The sequence below is a fragment of the Bombina bombina genome, chromosome 2 (assembly GCF_027579735.1).
Source record: "Bombina bombina isolate aBomBom1 chromosome 2, aBomBom1.pri, whole genome shotgun sequence".
Lineage (NCBI taxonomy): Eukaryota > Metazoa > Chordata > Amphibia > Anura > Bombinatoridae > Bombina > Bombina bombina.
The window spans coordinates 1,354,552,233-1,354,569,607 of record NC_069500.1 but is presented as its reverse complement, the minus strand read 5'-3'; the positions used below and the strand labels follow the sequence as shown (position 1 = coordinate 1,354,569,607).

Here is a 17,375-nt window from a genome sequence, read left to right as displayed (position 1 = left end):
GCTATGAAACAGAGCCCAAAATTAACCCCTTAGTGTTAGTTGTCCTGTACCTCAGTACCCCCAACTCACACACACTGTCACAGAAAGCAGCCCCGTCTTTGTGTCAAAGGACTCTTGTTCTCAACAGTCTACAAGCACACAGTCCATTCTGAGGTAGCCAGTGTCCCAGAAATTAAAAGACTGCACTTACCTCATTGCTGATGAACAGCATGAGAAGTTCCACAGGATCAAGAGGTCTTCTCCCTCCAGCAGCTCTGTGGATACAGAAGGGCCTTAGTTAATATCTGCTAAGACCATCAGTATACAAAGGGCAACACTAGTATGGGACCACCAGTTCCCATTGCTTTAAAGCCACCTGTAGCTCTACTCTAGAGGCTGACAAGGATTACGGCTACACACTATAGTAAACTAGCACACTTTGGTACCATTTTAAAAAACATAATTTATGCTTACCTGATAAATTCCTTTCTTCTGTAGTGTGATCAGTCCACGGGTCATCATTACTTCTGGGATATTACTCCTCCCCAACAGGAAGTGCAAGAGGATTCACCCAGCAGAGCTGCATATAGCTCCTCCCCTCTACGTCACTCCCAGTCATTCGACCAAGGACCAACGAGAAAGGAGAAACCAAGGGTGTAGTGGTGACTGGAGTATAATTTAAAAAATATTTACCTGCCTTAAAAAACAGGGCGGGCCGTGGACTGATCACACTACAGAAGAAAGGAATTTATCAGGTAAGCATAAATTATGTTTTCTTCTGTTAAGTGTGATCAGTCCACGGGTCATCATTACTTCTGGGATACCAATACCAAAGCAAAAGTACACGGATGACGGGAGGGATAGGCAGGCTCTTTATACAGAAGGAACCACTGCCTGAAGAACCTTTCTCCCAAAAATAGCCTCCGAGGAAGCAAAAGTGTCAAATTTGTAAAATTTGGAAAAAGTATGAAGCGAAGACCAAGTTGCAGCCTTGCAAATCTGTTCAACAGAGGCCTCATTCTTAAAGGCCCAAGTGGAAGCCACAGCTCTAGTAGAATGAGCTGTAATTCTTTCAGGAGGCTGCTGTCCAGCAGTCTCATAGGCTAAACGAATTATGCTACGAAGCCAAAAAGAAAGAGAGGTAGCAGAAGCCTTTTGACCTCTCCTCTGACCAGAGTAAACGACAAACAGGGAAGACGTTTGTCGAAATTCCTTAGTTGCCTGTAAGTAAAACTTTAGGGCACAAACTACATCCAGATTGTGCAGAAGACGTTCCTTCTTCGAAGAAGGATTTGGACACAAAGAAGGAACAACAATCTCTTGATTGATATTCCTGTTAGTGACTACCTTAGGTAAGAACCCAGGTTTAGTGCGCAGAACTACCTTATCCGAATGAAAAATCAAATAAGGAGAATCACAATGTAAGGCTGATAACTCAGAGACTCTTCGAGCCGAGGAAATAGCCATTAAAAATAGAACTTTCCAAGATAACAACTTTATATCAATGGAATGGAGGGGTTCAAACGGAACACCCTGTAAAACGTTAAGAACAAGGTTTAAACTCCATGGCGGAGCAACAGTTTTAAACACAGGCTTAATCCTGGCCAAAGCCTGACAAAAAGCCTGAACGTCTGGCACTTCTGACAGACGTTTGTGTAACAGAATGGACAGAGCTGAGATCTGTCCCTTTAATGAACTAGCAGATAAACCCTTTTCTAAACCTTCTTGTAGAAAAGACAATATCCTAGGAATCCTAACCTTACTCCAAGAGTAACCTTTGGATTCACACCAATATAGGTATTTACGCCATATCTTATGGTAAATCTTTCTGGTAACAGGCTTCCTAGCCTGTATTAAGGTGTCAATAACTGACTCAGAAAAACCACGTCTTGATAAAATCAAACGTTCAATTTCCAAGCAGTCAGCTTCAGAGAAGTTAGATTTTGATGTTTGAAAGGACCCTGTATCAGGAGATCCTGTTTCAGAGGTAGAGACCAAGGTGGACAGGATGACATGTCCACCAGGTCTGCATACCAAGTCCTGCGTGGCCATGCAGGTGCTATTAGAATCACTGATGCTCTCTCCTGTTTGATTCTGGCAATCAATCGAGGAAGCATCGGGAAGGGTGGAAACACATAAGCCATCGTGAAGTCCCAAGGTGCTGTCAGGGCATCTATTAGGACTGCTCCTGGATCCCTGGATCTGGACCCGTAACGAGGAAGCTTGGCGTTCTGTCGAGACGCCATGAGATCTATCTCTGGTTTGCCCCAACGTCGAAGTATTTGGGCAAAGACCTCCGGATGAAGTTCCCACTCCCCCGGATGAAAAGTCTGACGACTTAAGAAATCCGCCTCCCAGTTCTCCACTCCCGGGATGTGGATTGCTGACAGGTGGCAAGAGTGAAACTCTGCCCAGCGAATTATCTTTGATACTTCCATCATTGCTAGGGAGCTCCTTGTCCCTCCCTGATGGTTGATGTAAGCTACAGTCGTGATGTTGTCCGACTGAAACCTGATGAACCCCCGAGTTGTCAACTGGGGCCAAGCCAGGAGGGCATTGAGAACTGCTCTCAATTCCAGAATGTTTATTGGCAGGAGACTCTCCTCCTGACTCCATTGTCCCTGAGCCTTCAGAGAATTCCAGACGGCACCCCAACCTAGAAGGCTGGCGTCTGTTGTTACAATTGTCCAGTCTGGTCTGCTGAATGGCATCCCCCTGGACAGATGTGGCCGAGAAAGCCACCATAGAAGAGAATTTCTGGTCTCTTGATCCAGATTCAGAGAAGGGGACAAGTCTGAGTAATCCCCATTCCACTGACTTAGCATGCATAGTTGCATTGGTCTGAGGTGTAAGCGAGCAAATGGCACTATGTCCATTGCCGCTACCATTAAGCCGATTACCTCCATGCATTGAGCCACTGACGGGTGTTGAATGGAATGAAGGGTGCGGCAAGCACTTTGAAGTCTTGTTAACCTGTCCTCTGTCAGGTAAATCTTCATTTCTACGGAATCTATAAGAGTCCCCAGGAAGGGAACTCTAGTGAGTGGAACGAGTGAACTTTTCTTTTCGTTCACCTTCCATCCATGTGACCTTAGAAAAGCCAGTACTAACTCTGTATGAGACTTGGCAGTTTGAAAGCTTGAAGCTTCTATCAGAATGTCGTCTAGGTACGGAGCTACCGAAATTCCCCGCGGTCTTAGTACCGCCAGAAGAGCACCTAGAACCTTTGTGAAGATTCTTGGAGCTGTAGCCAATCCGAATGGAAGAGCTACAAACTGGTAATGCCTGTCTAGAAAGGCAAACCTTAGATACCGGTAATGATCTTTGTGAATCGGTATGTGAAGGTAAGCATCCTTTAAATCCACTGTGGTCATGTACTGACCTTCTTGGATCATGGGTAAAATTGTCCGAATAGTCTCCATTTTGAATGATGGAACTCTTAGGAATTTGTTTAGGATCTTTAAATCCAGGATTGGTCTGAAAGTTCCCTCTTTTTTGGGAACCACAAACAGATTTGAGTAAAACCCCTGTCCCTGTTCCGACCGTGGAACTGGATGGATTACTCCCATTAACAATAGTTCTTGTATGCAGCGTAGAAACGCTTCTTTCTTTGTTTGGTTTGTTGACAACCTTGACAGATGAAATCTCTCTCTTGGAGGAGAGTATTTGAAGTCCAGAAGGTATCCCTGAGATATTATCTCTAGCGCCCAGGGATCCTGGACATCTCTTGCCCAAGCCTGGGCGAAGAGAGAAAGTCTGCCCCCCACTAGATCCGATCCCGGATCGGGGGCCCTCAATTCATGCTGTTTTAGGGGCAGCAGCAGGTTTCCTGGCCTGCTTGCCCTTGTTCCAGGACTGGTTAGGTCTCCAGCCTCGTCTGTAGCGAGTACCAGATCCTTCTTGTTTTGGAGCAGTGGAAGTTGATGCTGCTCCTGCTTTGAAATTCCGAAAGGAACGAAAATTAGACTGTCTAGCCTTAGATTTGGCTTTGTCTTGAGGCAGGGCGTGGCCCTTACCTCCTGTAATGTCAGCGATAATTTCTTTCAAACCGGGCCCAAATAAGGTCTGTCCCTTGAAAGGTATATTAAGTAATTTGGACTTAGAAGTTACATCAGCTGACCAGGATTTTAGCCACAGTGCTCTACGCGCCTGAATGGCGAATCCGGAATTCTTAGCCGTAAGTTTAGTTAAATGTACTACGGCTTCCGAAATGAATGAATTAGCTAGCTTAAGTATTCTAAGCCTGTCCGAAATGTCGTCCAGCGTAGCTGAACTAAGGTTCTCTTCTAGAGACTCAATCCAGAATGCCGCTGCAGCCGTGACCGGCGCAATGCATGCAAGGGGTTGCAATATAAAACCTTGTTGAACAAACATTTTCTTAAGGTAACCCTCTAACTTTTTATCCATTGGATCTGAAAAGGCACAGCTATCCTCTACCGGGATAGTGGTACGCTTAGCTAAAGTAGAAACTGCTCCCTCCACCTTAGGGACCGTTTGCCATAAGTCCCGTGTGGCGGTGTCTATTGGAAACATCTTTCTAAATATCGGAGGGGGTGAGAACGGCACACCGGGTCTATCCCACTCCTTAGTAATAATTTCAGTTAGTCTCTTAGGTATAGGAAAAACGTCAGTACTTGTTGGTACAGCAAAATATTTATCCAACCTACACATTTTCTCTGGTATTGCAACTGTGTTACAATCATTCAGGGCCGCTAACACCTCCCCTAGTAATACACGGAGGTTTTCCAGCTTAAATTTAAAATTTGAAATATCTGAATCCAATCTGTTTGGATCAGAACCGTCAGCCGCAGAATGAAGCTCTCCGTCCTCATGTTCTGCAAGTTGTGACGCAGTATCTGACATGGCCCTAGCATTATCAGCGCACTCTGTTCTCACCCCAGAGTGATCACGCTTGCCTCTTAGTTCTGGCAATTTAGCCAAAACCTCAGTCATAACAGTAGCCATATCTTGTAATGTTATTTGTAATGGCCGCCCAGATGTACTGGGCGCCACCATATCGCGCACCTCCCGAGCGGGAGATGCAGGTACTGTCACGTGAGGCGAGTTAGTCGGCATAACTCTCCCCTCGTTGTTTGGTGAAATTTGTTCAATTTGTACAGATTGACTTTTATTTAAAGTAGCATCAATACAGTTAGTACATAAATTTCTATTGGGCTCCACCTTGGCGTTGGCACAAATAGTACAGGTCTCATCCTCTGAATCAGACATGTTTAACACACTAGCAAATAAACTTGCAACTTGGAAATATTATTCAAGTAAAACACAATGAAAAAACTTACTGTGCTTTAAGAAGCACTGAAAGATATATAACAGTTGAAATCAATAAACTTTGAAAAACAAAACACAATTTAGCAAAGGTTTGTTCCCATTAGCAAAGAAAAACTAACCCTGATGGCATAAAAAAGATAAAGAATAAACGTTTTTTATCACAGTCAACTATAATCTCACAGCTCTGTTAGATTACTTCCCTCAAACAAGCTTTGAAGACCCCTGAGTTCTGTAGAGATAAACCGGAACATGCAGGAAAAAACAATGAGCTTCTGACTGAAATTTTTGATGCGTAGCAAAAGCGCCAAAAAAAGGTCCCTCCCCCTCACACACAACAGTGAGAGAGATCAGTAAACTGTCATAATTAGATCAAGCAACTGCCAAGTGGAAAAAACATAATTTATGTAAGAACTTACCTGATAAATTCATTTCTTTCATATTAACAAGAGTCCATGAGCTAGTGACGTATGGGATATACATTCCTACCAGGAGGGGCAAAGTTTCCCAAACCTTAAAATGCCTATAAATACACCCCTCACCACACCCACAAATCAGTTTAACGAATAGCCAAGAAGTGGGGTGATAAGAAAAAAAGTGCGAAGCATATAAAATAAGGAATTGGAATAATTGTGCTTTATACAAAAAAATCATAACCACCACAAAAAAGGGTGGGCCTCATGGACTCTTGTTAATATGAAAGAAATGAATTTATCAGGTAAGTTCTTACATAAATTATGTTTTCTTTCATGTAATTAACAAGAGTCCATGAGCTAGTGACGTATGGGATAATGACTACCCAAGATGTGGATCTTTCCACACAAGAGTCACTAGAGAGGGAGGGATAAAATAAAGACAGCCAATTCCTGCTGAAAATAATCCACACCCAAAATAAAGTTTAACAAAAAACATAAGCAGAAGATTCAAACTGAAACCGCTGCCTGAAGAACTTTTCTACCAAAAACTGCTTCAGAAGAAGAAAATACATCAAAATGGTAGAATTTAGTAAAAGTATGCAAAGAGGACCAAGTTGCTGCTTTGCAGATCTGGTCAACCGAAGCTTCATTCCTAAACGCCCATTAAGTAGATACTGACCTAGTAGAATGAGCTGTAATTCTCTGAGGCGGAATTTTACCCGACTCAACATAGGCAAGATGAATTAAAGATTTCAACCAAGATGCCAAAGAAATGGCAGAAGCTTTCTGGCCTTTCCTAGAACCGGAAAAGATAACAAATAGACTAGAAGTCTTACGGAAAGATTTCGTAGCTTCAACATAATATTTCAAAGCTCTAACAACATCCAAAGAATGCAACGATTTCTCCTTAGAATTCTTAGGATTAGGACATAATGAAGGAACCACAATTTCTCTACTAATGTTGTTGGAATTCACAACTTTAGGTAAAAATTCAAAAGAAGTTCGCAACACCGCCTTATCCTGATGAAAAATCAGAAAAGGAGACTCACAAGAAAGAGCAGATAATTCAGAAACTCTTCTAGCAGAAGAGATGGCCAAAAGGAACAAAACTTTCCAAGAAAGTAATTTAATGTCCAATGAATGCATAGGTTCAAACGGAGGAGCTTGAAGAGCTCCCAGAACCAAATTCAAACTCCAAGGAGGAGAAATTGACTTAATGACAGGTTTTATACGAACCAAAGCTTGTACAAAACAATGAATATCAGGAAGAATAGCAATCTTTCTGTGAAAAAGAACAGAAAGAGCGGAGATTTGTCCTTTCAAAGAACTTGCGGACAAACCCTTATCTAAACCATCCTGAAGAAACTGTAAAATTCTCGGTATTCTAAAAGAATGCCAAGAAAAATGATGAGAAAGACACCAAGAAATATAAGTCTTCCAGACTCTATAATATATCTCTCGAGATACAGATTTACGAGCCTGTAACATAGTATTAATCACGGAGTCAGAGAAACCTCTTTGACCAAGAATCAAGCGTTCAATCTCCATACCTTTAAATTTAAGGATTTCAGATCCGGATGGAAAAAAGGACCTTGTGACAGAAGGTCTGGTCTTAACGGAAGAGTCCATGGTTGGCAAGATGCCATCCGGACAAGATCCGCATACCAAAACCTGTGAGGCCATGCCGGAGCTATTAGCAGAACAAACGAGCATTCCCTCAGAATCTTGGAGATTACTCTTGGAAGAAGAACTAGAGGCGGAAAGATATAGGCAGGATGATACTTCCAAGGAAGTGATAATGCATCCACTGCCTCCGCCTGAGGATCCCGGGATCTGGACAGATACCTGGGAAGTTTCTTGTTTAGATGAGAGGCCATCAGATCTATCTCTGGGAGCCCCCACATTTGAACAATCTGAAGAAATACCTCTGGGTGAAGAGACCATTCGCCCGGATGCAACGTTTGGCGACTGAGATAATCCGCTTCCCAATTGTCTACACCTGGGATATGAACCGCAGAGATTAGACAGGAGCTGGATTCCGCCCAAACCAAAATTCGAGATACTTCTTTCATAGCCAGAGGACTGTGAGTCCCTCCTTGATGATTGATGTATGCCACAGTTGTGACATTGTCTGTCTGAAAACAAATGAACGATTCTCTCTTCAGAAGAGGCCAAAACTGAAGAGCTCTGAAAACTGCACGGAGTTCCAAGATATTGATCGGTAATCTCACCTCCTGAGATTCCCAAACTCCTTGTGCCGTCAGAGATCCCCACACAGCTCCCCAACCTGTGAGACTTGCATCTGTTGAAATTACAGTCCAGGTCGGAAGAACAAAAGAAGCCCCCTGAATTAAACGAAGGTGATCTGTCCACCACGTTAGAGAGTGTCGAACAATCGGTTTTAAAGATATTAATTGATATATCTTCGTGTAATCCCTGCACCATTGGTTCAGCATACAGAGCTGAAGAGGTCGCATGTGAAAACGAGCAAAGGGGATCGCGTCCGATGCAGCAGTCATAAGACCTAGAATTTCCATGCATAAGGCTACCGAAGGGAATGATTGAGACTGAAGGTTTCGACAAGCTGTAATCAATTTTAGACGTCTCTTGTCTGTTAAAGACAGAGTCATGGACACTGAATCTATCTGAAAACCCAGAAAGGTTACCCTTGTTTGAGGAATCAAAGAACTTTTTGGTAAATTGATCCTCCAACCATGATCTTGAAGAAACAACACAAGTCGATTTGTATGAGACTCTGCTAAATGTAAAGACTGAGCAAGTACCAAGATATCGTCCAAATAAGGAAATACCACAATACCCTGTTCTCTGATTACAGACAGAAGGGCACCGAGAATCTTTGTGAAAATTCTTGGAGCTGTAGCAAGGCCAAACGGTAGAGCCACAAATTGGTAATGCTTGTCTAGAAAAGAGAATCTCAGGAACTGATAATGATCTGGATGAATCGGAATATGCAGATATGCATCCTGTAAATCTATTGTGGACATATAATTCCCTTGCTGAACAAAAGGCAATATAGTCCTTACAGTTACCATCTTGAACGTTGGTATCCTTACATAACGATTCAATAATTTTAGATCCAGAACTGATCTGAAGGAATTCTCCTTCTTTGGTACAATGAAGAGATTTGAATAAAACCCCATCCCCTGTTCCGGAACTGGAACTGGCATAATTACTCCAGCCAACTCTAGATCTGAAACACAATTCAGAAATGCTTGAGCTTTCACTGGATTTACTGGGACATGGGAAAGAAAAAATCTCTTTGCAGGAGGTCTCATCTTGAAACCAATTCTGTACCCTTCTGAAACAATGTTCTGAATCCAAAGATTGTGAACAGAATTGATCCAAATTTCTTTGAAAAAACGTAACCTGCCCCCTACCAGCTGAACTGGAATGAGGGCCGTACCTTCATGTGAACTTAGAAGCAGGCTTTGCCTTTCTAGCAGGCTTGGATTTATTCCAGACTGGAGATGGTTTCCAAACTGAAACTGCTCCTGAGGACGAAGGATCAGGCTTTTGTTCTTTGTTGAAACGAAAGGAACGAAAACGATTGTTAGCCCTGTTTTTACCTTTAGACTTTTTATCCTGTGGTAAAAAAGTTCCTTTCCCACCAGTAACAGTTGAAATAATAGAATCCAACTGAGAACCAAATAATTTGTTTCCCTGGAAAGAAATGGAAAGTAGAGTTGATTTAGAAGCCATATCAGCATTCCAGGTCTTAAGCCATAAAGCTCTTCTGGCTAAGATAGCCAGAGACATAAACCTAACATCAACTCTAATAATATCAAAAATGGCATCACAGATGAAATTATTAGCATGCTGGAGAAGAATAATAATATCATGAGAATCACGATTTGTTACTTGTTGCGCTAGAGTTTCCAACCAAAAAGTTGAAGCTGCAGCAACATCAGCCAATGATATAGCAGGTCTAAGAAGATTACCTGAACATAGATAAGCTTTTCTTAGAAAAGATTCAATTTTTCTATCTAAAGGATCCTTAAACGAGGTACCATCTGACGTAGGAATGGTAGTACGTTTAGCAAGGGTAGAAATAGCCCCATCAACTTTAGGGATTTTGTCCCAAAATTCTAACCTGTCAGGCGGAACAGGATATAATTGCTTAAAACGTTTAGAAGGAGTAAATGAATTACCCAATTTATCCCATTCCTTGGAAATTACAGCAGAAATAGCATTAGGAACAGGAAAGACTTCTGGAATAACCGCAGGAGCTTTAAAAACCTTATCCAAACGTATAGAATTAGTATCAAGAGGACTAGAATCCTCTATTTCTAAAGCAATTAGTACTTCTTTAAGTAAAGAGCGAATAAATTCCATCTTAAATAAATATGAAGATTTATCAGCATCAATCTCTGAGATAGAATCCTCTGAACCAGAAGAGTCCAAAGAATCAGAATGATGGTGTTCATTTAAAAATTCATCTGTAGAGAGAGAAGATTTAAAAGACTTTTTACGTTTACTAGAAGGAGAAATAACAGACAAAGCCTTCTTTATGGATTCAGAAACAAAATCTCTTATGTTATCAGGAACATTCTGCACCTTAGATGTTGAGGGAACTGCAACAGGCAATGGTACATCACTAAAGGAAATATTATCTGCTTAACAAGTTTGTCATGACAATTATTACAAACAACAGCTGGAGGAATAGCTACCAAAAGTTTACAGCAGATACACTTAGCTTTGGTAGATCCAGCAGGCAGTGGTTTTCCTGTAGTATCTTCTGGCTCAGATGCAACGTGAGACATCTTGCAATATGTAAGAGAAAAAACAACATATAAAGCAAAATAGATCAAATTCCTTATAAGACAGTTTCAGGAATGGGAAAAAATGCCAAACATCAAGCTTCTAGCAACCAGAAGCAAAATGAAAAATGAGACTGAAATAATGTGGAGACAAAAGCGACGCCCATATTTTTGGCGCAAAATAACGTCAAAAAATGACGCAACTTCCGGCGACACGTATGACGCCGGAAACGGAAAAGAATTTTTGCGCCAAAAAAGTCCGCGCCAAGAATGACGCAATAAAATGAAGCATTTTCAGCCCCCGCGAGCCTAACAGCCCACAGGGAAAAAAGTCAAATTTTTGAGGTAAGAAAAAATATGATAATTCAATGCATAATCCCAAATATGAAACTGACTGTCTGAAAATAAGGAAAGTTGAACATTCTGAGACAAGGCAAATAAATGTTTGAATACATATATTTAGAACTTTATAAATAAAGTGCCCAACCATAGCTTAGAGTGTCACAGAAAATAAGACTTACTTACCCCAGGACACTCATCTACATGTTTGTAGAAAGCCAAACCAGTACTGAAACGAGAATCAGTAGAGGAAATGGTAAATATAAGAGTATATCGTCGATCTGAAAAGGGAGGTAAGAGATGAATCTCTACGACCGATAACAGAGAACCTTATGAAATAGACCCCGTAGAAGGAGATCACTGCATTCAATAGGCAATACTCTCTTCACATCCCTCTGACATTCACTGCACGCTGAGAGGAAAACCGGGCTCCAACTTGCTGCGGAGCGCATATCAACGTAGAATCTAGCACAAACTTACTTCACCACCTCCCTTGGAGGCAAAGTTTGTAAAACTGATTTGTGGGTGTGGTGAGGGGTGTATTTATAGGCATTTTAAGGTTTGGGAAACTTTGCCCCTCCTGGTAGGAATGTATATCCCATACGTCACTAGCTCATGGACTCTTGTTAATTACATGAAAGAAATAGTGCCCAAACATTTTATTCACCCAGTACCTCAGAAAATGGAAACGATTTTACATTCCAGCAAAAACGTTTAACATAAATTAAGAGTTATTAAAAAACCTGTTGCTTTGCAATTAGGCTAAAGTCTTATATACACAGTGTAATTCCAGTGAAGTACCATTCCCCAGAATACTCAAATGTTAAATATACATACATGATATTATGTCGGTATGGCAGGATTTTCTCATCAATTCCATTGTCAGAAAATAAAAACTGCTACATACCTCTTTGCAGATTAAACTGCCCGCTGTCCCCTGATCTGAAGTTTACCTCTCCTCAGATGGCCGAGAAACAGCAATATTATCTTAACAACTCTGGCTAAAATCAGAGTAAAAACTCTGGTAGATTCTTCTTCAAACTCCACCAGAGAAGGAATAACACACTCCGGTGCTATTAAAAAATAACAAACTTTTGATTGAAGAAATAAAACTAAATAAAATCACCATAGTCCTCTCACACATCCTATCTAGTCGTTGGGTGCAAGAGAATGACTGGGAGTGACGTAGAGGGGAGGAGCTATATGCAGCTCTGCTGGGTGAATCCTCTTGCACTTCCTGTTGGGGAGGAGTAATATCCCAGAAGTAATGATGACCCGTGGACTGATCACACTTAACAGAAGAAATAATAAACTCTTGATTGAAGAATCTAAACTAACACCTCATTTTACCTCTTCCTATCACTAACACAGGCAAAGAGAATGACTGGGGTGGGAGGGAAGAGAGGAGCTATATATATATATATATATATATATATATATATATATATATATATATATACAGCTCTGCTGTGGTGCTCTTTGCCTCCTCCTGCTGACCAGGAGGCGATATCCCACAAGGATGAAATCCATGGACTCATCTTATCTTGTAAAAGAAACACTTATTTAAAAAACTGCACCTTAATACTCCCAATGGCTGGGGCACTCGCCACTTCCTAAACCCAGACAGCTAACAGTGAAAACGCTCTCCTCAGGAGTGATGTCCAGTACACAAGGCTTATACCATACATTTTATCTAGTTAATACACAACCACAATAAGCTTATGTAGCAAACAAAGTACGACTCATTTGGGTTTGGCATTATTTTAGTTTATTCACAGGACCAGAACAAAAGTATATGACAACAGTATATTGCATAATTTTGGTTGGATCAATAAAACCTGAAAACTTAAAAACGTGGTATAAGTTACAGGGAAAAAGATTCCTGGAGTTTGCAAAAAATTATATCGATTTAGAAACAAGAAGTGCATCTGTCTGGGATAGATAATCAGAGTGCAACAAAAGTGAACTTTGATTTTGATTAGATACGCTAAACAATTTAGAACATAAATAAGGGGATTGTACGTGACTGGACAGAACATCCTTTCACAATACAACAATTCTGAATACAATGAAGTTTCCCTTTACTGTACTTGAGTTGTGCCTAAACCGACTGCAGATGCATATGCAGATAAGATATCAATTGCCTGCTTTGTTTCTAGGGTAAGTCTAGCTTCAGTCAACCAATCGTGGGCCACTCTTCTCGCCTCTCCTGTCAGCTGGTTTATAAATTTTGCTGCCAACTCTAAATCTCCCCGTTCAATGCAATAGGATGCGTATGAGAGTAGTCTGAATGTGTCTAGGTCTTCAGTGCAGAGTTCAGCTGGTGGTTTCAGTTGCTTAGGTTCAAAGACCAGAAGAGATTGAAGGTAGGATAGAAAGTATTGGTACAGACTGTTTCTGGTCTCATCGATGAGGGCAACCCTACGGGCTAATTTTCGGACGGTATAAAATCGTGCTCTTAGTGCTTCCTCGCTGTACACACCCCGAGCTAAGGACTCCTCAGGTATAGCTGCAGTCACAGTGTCTGTAAATTCATTTTTAGAGCAGCTAGACTTGATACCTTCAACTGCTCCTTCAAGAGGAACTGTGGGGCTGTCACCAGAAGCAGTTTTAAGGGTGAATTTTAATGCTTCAATTGAAAGCCACAAATGGTGAGCCTTCCTGGCTTCTTCTTCAGCAGCTGCATGTCCTGAATAAAAAAAAAACAGTGGACAAGTCACAAAGTTTTATGAAGTATTGTTAAATAGGGTAATAGGTCACACTTGAAGTATTTCAAAATTAAGAGCAGCATTTTTTGCATTTTTGCTATAAAAAAGTGGAGAATGTTTTATTAATTTGCATTTTAACTAACACAGCTGTATCTGCATCTACCAATGGTCATTGGCTGATAGGTACTTTCTGTTTATTCTCATTGGTTGATAAGTACTTACGTCCAACACTCACCAAGTGGAGCCAATGAGCATTAGTAAGAAATGTGCAACTGGTATAGGGTTGGCATATTAGTTTAATTTTAAATTGCTTTTACTTCATTTTTTTTCAGGCAAAATGTGTTTTAAGCTATAATTGATATTCCTATAGTAAAACCACCGATGCTGAAAATAGTAAGCTAAAATAATTCAGTGTAAAAGAAGCAGAGGGATATTTAGTTTTACACTTGCCTTTCACAAAATATTTAAAGGGACAGTAAAGTCAAAATGCAACGTTTAAATGATTCAGATAAAGCATGAAATTTTAAACCACTTTCTAATCTACTTCTATTATTAAAATAGAATAGTTGGTTATTGGTGGCTGCACATATATCTTGACATTAGCTCACCCAATGTGTTCAGCTAGCTCCCAGGAGTCTATTGCTGTTCTTGAGCATACCTATGTAACCTAGGTTTACTCTTAAACAAAGGATACCAAGAGAATAAAAAAAAACATAATTTATGCTTACCTGATAAATTCCTTTCTTCTGTAGTGTGATCAGTCCACGGGTCATCATTACTTCTGGGATATTACTCCTCCCCAACAGGAAGTGCAAGAGGATTCACCCAGCAGAGCTGCATATAGCTCCTCCCCTCTACGTCACTCCCAGTCATTCGACCAAGGACCAACGAGAAAGGAAAAGCCAAGGGTGAAGTGGTGACTGGAGTATAAATTAAAAAATATTTACCTGCCTTAAAAACAGGGCGGGCCGTGGACTGATCACACTACAGAAGAAAGGAATTTATCAGGTAAGCATAAATTATGTTTTCTTCTGTTAAGTGTGATCAGTCCACGGGTCATCATTACTTCTGGGATACCAATACCAAAGCAAAAGTACACGGATGACGGGAGGGATAGGCAGGCTCTTTATACAGAAGGAACCACTGCCTGAAGAACCTTTCTCCCAAAAATAGCCTCCGATGAAGCAAAAGTGTCAAATTTGTAAAATTTGGAAAAAGTATGAAGCGAAGACCAAGTTGCAGCCTTGCAAATCTGTTCAACAGAGGCCTCATTCTTGAAGGCCCAAGTGGAAGCCACAGCTCTAGTAGAATGAGCTGTAATTCTTTCAGGAGGCTGCTGTCCAGCAGTCTCATAAGCTAAACGAATTATGCTACGAAGCCAAAAAGAAAGAGAGGTAGCGGAAGCTTTTTGACCTCTCCTCTGCCCAGAGTAAATGACAAACAGAGAAGACGTTTGTCGAAATTCCTTAGTTGCCTGTAAGTAAAATTTTAGAGCACGGACTACATCCAGGTTGTGCAGTAGACGTTCCTTCTTTGAAGAAGGATTTGGGCATAAAGAAGGAACAACAATCTCTTGATTGATATTCCTGTTAGTAACTACCTTAGGTAAGAACCCAGGTTTAGTACGCAGGACTACCTTATCCGAATGAAAAATCAAATAAGGAGAATCACAATGTAAGGCTGATAATTCAGAGACTCTTCGAGCCGAGGAAATAGCCATTAAAAATAGAACTTTCCAAGATAACAACTTTATATCAATGGAATGAAGGGGTTCAAACGGAACGCCCTGTAAAACATTAAGAACAAGGTTTAAACTCCATGGTGGAGCAACAGTTTTAAACACAGGCTTAATCCTGGCCAAAGCCTGACAAAAAGCCTGGACGTCAGGAACTTCTGACAGACGTTTGTGTAACAGAATGGACAGAGCTGAGATCTGTCCCTTTAATGAACTAGCAGATAAAACCCTTTTCTAAACCTTCTTGTAGAAAAGACAATATCCTAGGAATCCTAACCTTACTCCAAGAGTAACCTTTGGATTCACACCAATATAGGTATTTACGCCATATCTTATGGTAAATCTTTCTGGTAACAGGTTTCCTAGCCTGTATTAAGGTATCAATAACTGACTCAGAAAACCCACGTCTTGATAAAATCAAGCGTTCAATTTCCAAGCAGTCAGCTTCAGAGAAGTTAGATTTTGATGTTTGAAGGGACCCTGTATCAGAAGGTCCTGTTTCAGAGGTAGAGACCAAGGTGGACAGGATGACAAGTCCACCAGGTCTGCATACCAAGTCCTGCGTGGCCACGCAGGTGCTATTAGAATCACTGATGCTCTCTCTTGTTTGATTCTGGCAATCAATCGAGGAAGTAACGGGAAGGGTGGAAACACGTAAGCCATCCTGAAGTCCCAAGGTGCTGTCAGAGCATCTATCAGGACTGCTCCTGGATCCCTGGATCTGGACCCGTAACGAGGAAGCTTGGCGTTCTGTCGAGACGCCATGAGATCTATCTCTGGTTTGCCCCAACGTCGAAGTATTTGGGCAAAGACCTCCGGATGAAGTTCCCACTCCCCCGGATGAAAAGTCTGACGACTTAAGAAATCCGCCTCCCAGTTCTCCACTCCCGGGATGTGGATTGCTGACAGGTGGCAAGAGTGAGACTCTGCCCAGCGAATTATCTTTGATACTTCCATCATAGCTAGGGAGCTTCTTGTCCCTCCCTGATGGTTGATGTAAGCTACAGTCGTGATGTTGTCCGACTGAAACCTGATGAACCCCCGAGTTGTCAACTGGGGCCAAGCCAGGAGGGCATTGAGAACTGCTCTCAATTCCAGAATGTTTATTGGCAGGAGACTCTCCTCCTGACTCCATTGTCCCTGAGCCTTCAGAGAATTCCAGACGGCACCCCAACCTAGAAGGCTGGCGTCTGTTGTTACAATTGTCCAGTCTGGTCTGCTGAATGGCATCCCCCTGGACAGATGTGGCCGAGAAAGCCACCATAGAAGAGAATTTCTGGTCTCTTGATCCAGATTCAGAGAAGGGGATAAGTCTGAGTAATCCCCATTCCACTGACTTAGCATGCACAGTTGCAGTGGTCTGAGGTGTAAGCGTGCAAAGGGTACTATGTCCATTGCCGCTACCATTAAGCCGATTACCTCCATGCATTGAGCCACTGACGGGTGTTGAATGGAATGAAGGGTGCGGCAAGCACTTTGAAGTCTTGTTAGCCTGTCCTCTGTCAGGTAAATCTTCATTTCTACAGAATCTATAAGAGTCCCCAGGAAGGGAACTCTTGTGAGTGGAACGAGTGAACTTTTCTTTTCGTTCACCTTCCATCCATGTGACCTTAGAAATGCCAGCACTAACTCTGTATGAGACTTGGCAGTTTGAAAGCTTGAAGCTTGTATCAGAATGTCGTCTAGGTATGGAGCTACCGAGATTCCCCGCGGTCTTAGTACCGCCAGAAGAGCACCCAGAACCTTTGTGAAGATTCTTGGAGCTGTAGCCAATCCGAATGGAAGAGCCACAAACTGGTAATGCCTGTCTAGGAAGGCAAACCTTAGGTACCGATAATGATCTTTGTGAATCGGTATGTGAAGGTAAGCATCTTTTAAATCTACAGTGGTCATGTACTGACCCTCTTGGATCATAGGTAAAATTGTCTGAATAGTCTCCATCTTGAACGATGGAACTCTTAGGAATTTGTTTAGGATCTTTAAGTCCAGGATTGGTCTGAAAGTTCCCTCTTTTTTGGGAACCACAAACAGATTTGAGTAAAACCCCTGTCCCTGTTCCGATCGTGGAACTGGATGGATTGCTCCCATTAACAAGAGCTCTTGTACGCAGCGTAGAAACGCCTCTTTCTTTGTC

The 17,375-nt window shown here is 41.6% G+C and overlaps 1 protein-coding gene across 4 annotated transcripts in view; it reads right to left on the bottom strand.

Moving 5' to 3' along the window:
• Positions 1–12,543: 12,543 nt before the first annotated feature.
• IMMT (inner membrane mitochondrial protein) overlaps positions 12,544–17,375 on the bottom strand; it is a 138,739-nt gene continuing 133,907 nt past the window's right edge. For all 4 annotated transcript variants that reach the window (XM_053704263.1, XM_053704264.1, XM_053704265.1 and 1 more), the window contains exon 14: positions 12,544–13,487. In XM_053704263.1, coding sequence (XP_053560238.1) covers positions 12,880–13,487 — 608 coding nt within the window. In that variant the 3' untranslated portion in view covers positions 12,544–12,879. The remainder of the gene's footprint in view (positions 13,488–17,375) is intronic.